Here is a 9,396-nt window from a genome sequence, read left to right as displayed (position 1 = left end):
TTAAAAAAAAACTTATTCGTTATGACTTTTTTTGTAATATAATTTATTTATTGTAAAATTCAATCATATAATGATAGGAAAACTAAAAAACACATAGATCTCAAGTTTGAAACTGTTAGAGTAGAGCAACTCATCAACCATAAACGATAAAATTCATTAATACAAAAACACGAACAACATCATGAACTACCATGATGTCTTTTTTTTCACCTACAAAACCAGGCAATCCATTATTGCTTTTGCAGAATTGATGACACATTCCATTCAAACAAACACCCATTAAAATTTCCGCCAAAAAAGGTGGTTAGTTGGGAAGGCACACAGCATTTCTTCTTAAACCTAACACTCTATCTCACATACTTACACTTCCAATTCCAAATTCCACAGCTTTCACTTTCTTTATATATAAAAAAAATCAAACACCCCGCCACCACACACTTCTTCCCCACTCTTTGCATCCAAACAGGCCCCAAAACAAAGAGAGGGAAAATACACTTCAATGGCCTCTTCACGCCCTACCAATGTGGGAATCCTTGCCATGGACATATACTTCCCTCCAACCTGCGTCACCCAGGTCTCTAATTATGTTTTTTTGTCATAAAGATGTGATTTTTAAATTCAGTTTTGTGTTTTGTTTTGTAAAGCTGCGATTTTTATCGTTTCTTGGTTGCGTTGTATGTTCTGTTTTTTGGGTTGTGCAGGAAGCTTTAGAGGGTCATGATGGGGTGAGCAAAGGGAAATACACTATTGGGCTTGGACAGGATTGCATGGCTTTCTGCTCTGAGGTTGAAGATGTTATCTCAATGAGGTTGGTTACAACTTTGCATAAATAATAAGCATTTCCTAGTTGTAATTGTTTCTTTTAGTTAATAGTTTGATTATTGCGGTGTCTTAACTTTTGGTACCTTTAGTTTTGAATGTGTAGAGAAACTTCTAAGAGAGAGAGAGAAAATGAAGAAACAAATAAATTAAGTTTCTCCATGAGTTAAAGTTACCTTGTGCATAAACTAATTTGTAGAAGCCCTCACGTAACTTATTTAAATTCATATTTTTAAATTGTGTATAAGTTAATTTTAGTTTATGGAGAAATTCATTTTTTTTATCTCTCTCCTATGGAGAAGTGTATCCTGTTTTGATTTTGTCATACTTAAAACTCTGAAGTTATTATTTCATTCTCTATCCAAGTGTTTGAGGGTTATAAAGAACTTGGGATTTAAAGTAGCTTTGAAAGTTTAGCAGTAAAGATTTGGAGTACTAAAGGGTGTGAAATTAGGATTTAAAAGGGGGAGGGTTGGTGGATTTTTCTTATAAATTTTGTGGTTAAAATTGATAATTTAGTTGGTCAGATTTAAGCAGACGAAGGTTATAAACAATGTGACTGAATTAATTTTGTGTTGGTAATTTGAACTTTGGGGTTTTAAGTAGAAGAAAATTAACAGAGGGACCAGATTTGCTCAATTTTAAAATATAGGTTAATCACCGGGGTTTAAAGAGCATGTTAAAGTAAGTGTTATAAAGAGTGCCGTACTAGGATTCCTCAAATCCTAAATACAGTTTCTCTGCTTTTGTGAAACTGATTACTGGGAGATTTTTCTTGTAAGTCTAATGTGGTGCTTTTTTGGGGGTATTTAATTCATGCTTTTGTACTTGATCTGTGTTTTGGACTTGTATGATAACACAATACACATCTTTCCTGCACTTATTATTATAACATTTTGCTTTTAACCTTTGAATTTGCAGCTTGACAGTAGTTGCTTCACTTCTTGAAAAATTTAATGTTGATCCAAAGCAAATTGGACGCTTGGAGGTTGGAAGTGAAACTGTGATTGATAAGAGCAAATCCATTAAGACCTTTCTGATGCAAGTTTTTGAGGTAAATCATTCTCTGCATTGGTGGTGGCTATTAATTGTTGACTCACACCTTCTAAGGCTATTAGGCTTTACAGCTTTATATCCGTGTGGTATCTGCATCTTATATTTATTCATGCAACAATCAGGCGAGTGGTAATACTGACATTGAAGGTGTTGATTCAACAAATGCGTGCTATGGAGGAACGGCAGCTTTGTTCAACTGTGTGAATTGGGTGGAGAGTAGTTCATGGGATGGACGTTATGGACTTGTTGTATGTACAGACAGTGCGGTATGAACTCCTGGAAAATATTAATCTTTCTTTTCCTCCTTTCTTTTGCTGCGGATTTACTACTTTATGAACTGTTATATTTTAAAACGTCAAAATCAGTGTATTTTAAAGACACAGAAGATGACAACACAAAAAAACTCAGCAGAGGGTCCAAATTCCATAATTTTCTCTTGCATTATTAATGATACATAACCATTAATAAGACCCAACAAAGTATGAACTGGAGAAGCTATATATTGTTTAAGTTTATAGTTGAATTTCATCCATAGTTTACCAAGATATTTCTTTTACAAGAAAGCCTGCAATGAGTTATTTTGAATGTCTAAGTTTCATCTCTTGTTGCAGTTGACTACTGCTATTGTTATGTTCCTTTCCCTTCAAATGTTGAAATCAATTGCAGATTATATGTAGCAATGGCTTTCTTATTTCAGGTATATGCAGAAGGACCTGCTCGTCCCACTGGAGGAGCAGCTGCAATTGCCATGCTTGTAGGGCCAGATGCTCCTATTGCTTTTGAAAGCAAACTCAGAGGCAGTCACATGTCTCATGCATATGACTTTTACAAGCCAAATCTTGCTAGTGAATATCCAGTAATGACTTCTCACCTCCTCACTTTAATTGTATTTGCATCATAGCTGTATTATGAAGAGCTTTCTTAGTTTATGATTGGAATTCTTTTGTTCTTTCAATAAGAAAAACTTCTTCACAGTGAAAATATTTCCAAATTCTCACTATTATCCTTTAGTGCATGTTGGTGCCTTCTGTTCATTATCTAAACGTTCAGCACTCATTAAGACATATTTCTGTGTTTTTAATTGGTTGTTTTCTTGCTATAGGTTGTTGATGGAAAACTCTCACAGACCTGTTATCTCATGGCACTTGATTCGTGTTATCGGATTTTATGTGAGAAGTAAGTATAGACCGAACAAAATGGCCATTTTGAATTTTTCTTTTTGGTTTCAAATTCTCATTAATGTTCTTCCATATACAGATTTGAAAAATTGGAGGGGAGGCCTTTTTCAATATCAGATTCTGATTATTTTGTGTTTCATTCTCCATATAACAAGGTAATTGTCATGCAGGAATTTTTTCACCATATTTGGAATGAAAACGAAAAGGCAGAGAAGTATGTCATAACACCACCTACAATGACTCTACATAATTGCTTTCTTGATGTATTGCAGCTTGTGCAGAAAAGTTTTGGCCGGCTATACTTCAATGACTTCATGAGAAATCTCAGGTTTTTGTATCTGCTACCTTATATTTCATGCATTTTTAATTCAAGGTTCCAAGCATAGAATGTCATTGATCCTTTTGAAAGCATAAAAGTACTCTGCTAGTTTGAAATTAACGTCTTTGAATCCAAATTTTGTGTTTCTCAAATATGTTGTCTGGTGCCAGTTTTGTTGATGAAGCTGCCAGGGAGACCCTTGCACCATATGCTTCCTTATCCGGTGATGAGAGTTATCAAAGTCGTGATCTTGAAAAGGTAGCTACTCTTGTCATGTTTGAATTTTTGAAATTTGAATCCTGTTTTATGATTGCTTGAATGGAATGGTTTGTGATCACTGTGATTGAGCAGGCAAATCAGCAAGCTGCCAAACATGTATATGAGGCAAAGGTGCAGCCCAGCACACTAATCCCAAAGCAAGTTGGTAACATGTACACTGCATCTCTTTATGCAGCATTTGCCTCTCTTCTTCATAATAAAAACGCTTCATTGGTAAGGTTTTCAGCAAATACATGCTTTGCTTATTTTCCATCTGTCCTGAACTGCATCTTTGCTCATATGGGTTGTCTTTCAATGTGCAGGTGGGTAAAAGAGTAGTTTTGTTTTCATATGGAAGTGGTTTAACAGCTACAATGTTCTCCCTCCGCCTTCGAGAGGCTCAGCATCCGTTTAACTTGTCAAACATTGTAACCGTGATGAATGTTTCAGACAAGTTGAAGCAGAGACTTGAGGTATGCAGTTTCTGACAACTTATAAGTTATTACATTAACTTTTTTTTACGTGTTAAACGATGTTCTAAGCTGACATATCTAAGTATGATCATGTCAGAGTATGATCGTATCTAAATATGACTTTGTTTTATACATTTAAAACAATGTTGTGTTTCAGATTCGTCCTGAAGAGTTTGTGGAAACATTGAAGATCATGGAGCACCGTTATGGGGGTAAGGACTTTGTGACAAGCAAGGACTGCAGCTACTTGCCTCCAGGAACCTTCTATCTCACCAGTGTTGATTCTATGTACAGGAGATACTATGCCAAGAAGGACAAGGTGATTGCATAGTTTATATGTTCAAATTTTGAGTTAAAATGCATTTTCTTATGCTTTTACATGTATTTGATCTTTCATAAGGTTATTTATCAATTTGTTTATAAGATGATGTTTTAATTTTTTTTTCATGTGGTGGTCAGGTGCATCCAAAATAAGAACAAGTTTATATGCAATTGTTAATTGTTTAAAATGAAAATGTATTAGAACTTTCTTCTTATGAGTGCAAAAGAAGTATAATGATGATGTTAAGAATTTTTCCCTTTTTACCATGTTGTTCTGGCTGCATGGACAAAACTGAATGAAGACACACATGCTTTTAAGATTATTGGCTATTTATGTTTCGTAAGAGACAATATTGTTTGAGTTCAAGAAACAGAGTCTCTCTTTAAATATTCAACGCAATTGTAAGACTAGAATTTGAGACTACTCATTAATCTAAAATGATTATGTCTCAGATAATTCTCAAATATATTACACGGACACATTATTTTTAATTTTGCTATCAACCGAAATTAAAATTTAGTGTTTTTTAAGTTTTAGAACAGAGTTGAAGTTTATTGACAGGGCCATTTGTGACTTTGTATGATGAATGGAGTAAAGTAGCAGTAATTTGTCATAACTTAGAAGTAAGAAAAGGCAAAAGACAAACATTTTCTAATTTTTATTTTAAAACATAGTTATTTTACTATAGTTTTATCACAATGTATCTCAAATTTATGATTTTATTTCTTTGTCTTTAAGAAGGGTTCACAGTAATATATATATATATATATATATTAGTTTCCTAACATATTTATTGTATATTAGTAATTAATTTTGACCGATAATTTGAAAAGTTGGCAAAATAATATCTTAAAGCTAAATGTAGTTTGTTTTAATGTACATAATTTTCGGGTTATTGATAATGACAAATATTTCTTCTTTTCACGTCTATATCGTCTTAATTTATACGTGAATAAAAAAAAATTAGTCGCTTATCTTAGAATATATTTTGTCTAATCTTAACCTTTTACTTTTTGAAGTGATCTAACGTACGTTAATAAGACATGAATTTGACTTATACATAATATATTAATATCACTTCTAATATAAAATATAGAAATAATAAGTTTATGAATTTTTATTCTAATATTAGATTTAAGTTTTTCATATTTACTTAATATAAAATTTACACTCAAACTTGAATTTCTCATAAAAATTATACTCTACTTAATCATTAACAACATGAATTCCTATCTATTCATGCTCCTACTAAGATATCACATTATTTAGTACTTGCATGTTTAATTCAGCAAATTATGTAATTTTATGTTTTAACCTTGATTTTCATATATGAGATCAAACTATACCCCCAAAACATTAACTAATTCCAATACTATCTATTATCTCTTATATAGTTTTAGAACATAATGAAAACTGTGAAAATTACCCGATGATTAGATAAAAGGAACATTCTTACAAAAACTATGATAATTATTGGCGAAGAACATAACCAACTTCAAACTACTTACCTAAACTGATAGGTATAAGGCAACAGAAAAATATCGTAGAATATGTCATACATACACATACCTAACAATTGTACTTTTGTGTCGTACACCCCTGCAAAACCATACTCACATTATTTTTTTTTTTCAAATTCACGTAACTTACTATCTTAAAATTTAGTTTAGGGTTGAATATCTTTTTAGTCTCGTACTTTTAGGTAATTTTGATTTTAGTCCATCTTTTAAACTAAGGTACAATTTAGTCCTTCAACTTTAGAAAACTTTGATTTTAATCATTTTTACCAAATTTTTTTAACTTTATTTGTTGTTTCAAATGTGTTTCTCAGTTAACATTGAAGCAAAAATATGTCAAACAGTGTAAATAATCCAAATACTATAATGAAACGTGTTTGAAACAACAAATAAAATTAAAAAAATTTAGTAAAAATGACTAAAACCAGAGTTTTCTAAAGTTGAAGGACTAAATTGTACCTTAGTTTGAAAGAGAGACTAAAACCAAAATCACCCCAAAATATAGAGACTAAAAACATATTTAACCCTATAATTTATATTGGTGTTACTGATTTTGATACTTATAACCTTAATTTTTTATTAAAAATATATTAATTAATGTGTTGTTTATGTTTAGTTTAATTATTTCACAACGTGACAACTTATTAATGTCTTTACATTCTAGTTAACTAATAATTTTATTAAGAAAGACGCATGATAATTAATTTTGAAATCTTGATTATAGTTATCAATTGCTTTATTGAATGTTACAGATAAATTAAGAGCTCCTTCCGATAATTTGTGGTAATTAGTTGTTAATTAATTCTTAACAACAATTACGTTGTTGAATAGCCAAGATTTGTGTATTGTGCGTGTGTAGGTGGATGAATATACTTGATCTTAAAGCAGAACAAAAGTGAAGTCAAAATTTGGCACTTCCAGACTGATCTCCAAACATTGAGTGGCTTTCAAGCACAATAATTATGCATTAAACTTGTATTTTAATGTTAGTGTCAACAATATAAAGCATACACGTGCTCAAGGTTTTCATCAAATCCTCATCACTTTTCCAGTCATAATTACTTGTTTCACTTCCAAAAAAATGGCATTTTTGCCATATTCAGAATGCATTGTTCTTTGTGCAACCATTTTTCTCTTCTTCACGTTATCATCATCAATGTCTCAAGCAGAGCTTGATGCTCATTACTACGATAAAACATGTCCACAGGCAGAGAACATAATTTCAGACACTGTTCTCAGTGCTTCCAAATTTGACCCAAAAGTCCCAGCTCGGATCTTGAGGATGTTCTTCCATGATTGTTTCATAAGGGTAAGAAAAAACTAACTTCATTTCATGTCTATTCATGTTTAAGAGTATTTATTGGGCGTGTAACACATTATTATATTTGGACTATAATAATACCCTCTCTTTTTTCATTTTTAAAACTTTTTTTTTTCTGAAATTTGTATATTAATTGTTTGTCCTTTGAATATCAGAATTATTTTCTCTAAAACATTTCCTATTTGAAAACTTGAACTTAGCATGAATATTGCTGTGAATGATAGGGCTGTGATGCATCGATATTGCTGGACTCAACTCCCAAAAACCTGGCTGAAAAAGATGGTCCACCTAATCTCTCTGTTCATTCATTCTATGTCATTGATGAAGCCAAGACCAAGCTTGAGAAAGCTTGTCCACACACTGTTTCTTGTGCTGATATAATCGCCATTGCAGCTAGAGATGTGGTAGCACAGGTAAAAATACTCTATTAATCCTTCAAACTATTTTATAACTGCTAAATTCTTGCTATATTATCACCTTACAAGATAGATAAATATTTCACACATTAGTGCAGAGTATAATTAGCCAAAGATAAAGACACTAGCATACTTTGGTTAAAAATAATTCCATATAACCAGTCTAACTAAGTCTAAAATTAAATAATATTTCTCATATTCAATATTAAAAATAGTATTATTGAATAATAATGATTCTTCCATGCATGGTCAACTATTGTAAGAGAAAGTGTAACTTTTTTCATATTGTTGGTAAATTTTCGCAGTCTGGAGGACCATATTGGAATGTGCTAAAAGGAAGAAAAGATGGAAGGGTGTCGAAGGCATCAGAAACAGTGAACTTGCCAGCTCCAACCTTAAATGTGAATGAACTGATTAAGAGTTTTGCAAAGAGAGGTTTAGGAGTGAAAGATATGGTGACTCTCTCTGGTGGCCACACTCTTGGATTTTCACACTGTTCTTCTTTCCAAGCAAGAGTTCATAACTTCAGTTTGTTGCATGCTATTGACCCTAGTTTGAACACTGAGTTTGCACTAGACCTGATAAGGAACTGTCCAAAACTAAACACAAACCCCAATGCTGGACACTTCCTGGACGCAACATCATCGGTGTTTGACAATGATTACTATAGACAGTTGCTGGTCGGAAAGGGTTTGTTCTCATCAGATCAGTCTCTTGTTGGGGATCAAAGAACCAGGTGGATTGTGGAAGCATTTGCCAAAGATCAGGGCTTCTTCTTCAGAGAATTTGTGGCTTCAATGTTGAAACTTGGTAATGTGGGGGTCTCTCAAAATGGGGAAGTCAGACTTAATTGCAAGGTTGTCAATTGAGGAAGAGAGAGATCGATGAACTTAGCATCGATTTTTTTGCTTCTTTCCTTCCACCTCTGCTCTATGGAGAACAATTGTCCAATGATATCTTCTTCTTGTGTGTTTAAATAAGAGAAAAATGTTCACTTCTACATCTATTTCTACAGAGTGAAGAAACTTAGATTAGCTTATAAGGTTTTTAATGGTTGAATCTCATCTAAGTATCTATATTAAAACTCAGATCAAATAAAGGGACGTAAGACTAATCAAATTCTCAGGAAACGAATTAACTAAATACTTTTGGTCTCTTTCTCACAAGATTCAATTACTCAGATAAGAATAAAAAATTCTTTTACCTTAGTTAGTTACTATTCATGACATGATGGATTCAATCTAAGAGATAGATTTGATTATATTTTTCACTTCTACTCCATCAGAAATATTTGTTGTTTGTTAGATATATTGTTCCACCCACTATTAGACTATTATCGGATCACTCATTAATGTCTAGTTTCATACTCGAGATGTATATACTTCGGCGTGAGGGGGTGTTCGAAGTTCCACATCAACTATAAATAAAGTCAATTTATAGTATATAAGTGAGTGCAAACCTCATTTTAAAGGTCGAAAGTCTCTAAGTGTAAATTAATAATTTACCTTAAAAAATTATCGTTTTGATCTCTTACAAACTAATCATTAAACTTTAATTCATTACAAATTGAATAGCCTTATAATGTTGATTTTTTAATAGAATGGATTCACTTGTCGTGTGAGAAAGACATCTGTTAGAAGTAAGTTCTAAGTCCTAAATGAAACTGAAATATTTAAGGCTTAAATATGTTTTTGGTCCTTTAACCTTTTATGAAAAT

The 9,396-nt window shown here is 32.2% G+C and overlaps 2 protein-coding genes across 2 annotated transcripts; both read left to right on the top strand.

The window, feature by feature from the left end:
* The first annotated feature begins 245 nt into the window (after positions 1-245).
* On the top strand, positions 246-4,791 carry LOC106763453 (hydroxymethylglutaryl-CoA synthase). The gene is made up of 13 exons (XM_014647644.2): positions 246-574; positions 702-808; positions 1,741-1,873; positions 1,998-2,141; positions 2,573-2,731; positions 2,978-3,051; positions 3,133-3,208; positions 3,326-3,381; positions 3,543-3,630; positions 3,724-3,864; positions 3,954-4,103; positions 4,261-4,422; positions 4,563-4,791. Exons 1-13 carry the CDS (start codon positions 500-502, stop codon positions 4,575-4,577), a joined length of 1,380 nt encoding a protein of 459 aa, XP_014503130.1. The 5' UTR covers positions 246-499; the 3' UTR covers positions 4,578-4,791.
* Positions 4,792-6,979: 2,188 nt separating this feature from the next.
* Positions 6,980-8,679, top strand: LOC106765443 (peroxidase 66). Its single transcript, XM_014650071.2, has 3 exons — positions 6,980-7,251; positions 7,488-7,676; positions 7,985-8,679. The coding sequence occupies exons 1-3, from the start codon at positions 7,024-7,026 to the stop codon at positions 8,546-8,548; spliced, it is 981 nt and encodes a 326-aa protein (XP_014505557.1). The 5' UTR covers positions 6,980-7,023; the 3' UTR covers positions 8,549-8,679.
* The last annotated feature ends 717 nt before the right edge of the window (positions 8,680-9,396 follow it).

Source organism: Vigna radiata, chromosome 1, assembly GCF_000741045.1.
Source record: "Vigna radiata var. radiata cultivar VC1973A chromosome 1, Vradiata_ver6, whole genome shotgun sequence".
In the NCBI taxonomy this organism is placed as follows: Eukaryota; Viridiplantae; Streptophyta; class Magnoliopsida; order Fabales; family Fabaceae; genus Vigna; species Vigna radiata.
Note: the sequence above shows the minus strand (reverse complement) of the source record. Positions and strands in the feature narration are given on the sequence as shown.

Excerpts from the sequence above, each read along its gene's own strand:
- LOC106763453 (XM_014647644.2), top strand. The coding sequence starts at position 500 with ATGGCCTCTTCACGCCCTACCAATGTGGGAATCCTTGCCATGGACATA. Across the intron at positions 809-1,740 it reads GAAGATGTTATCTCAATGAG|CTTGACAGTAGTTGCTTCAC; the intron begins GTTGGTTACAAC and ends TTGAATTTGCAG. Across the intron at positions 3,209-3,325 it reads TTCATTCTCCATATAACAAG|CTTGTGCAGAAAAGTTTTGG; the intron begins GTAATTGTCATG and ends GATGTATTGCAG.
- LOC106765443 (XM_014650071.2), top strand. The coding sequence starts at position 7,024 with ATGGCATTTTTGCCATATTCAGAATGCATTGTTCTTTGTGCAACCATT. Across the intron at positions 7,252-7,487 it reads TCCATGATTGTTTCATAAGG|GGCTGTGATGCATCGATATT; the intron begins GTAAGAAAAAAC and ends TGTGAATGATAG. Across the intron at positions 7,677-7,984 it reads CTAGAGATGTGGTAGCACAG|TCTGGAGGACCATATTGGAA; the intron begins GTAAAAATACTC and ends AAATTTTCGCAG.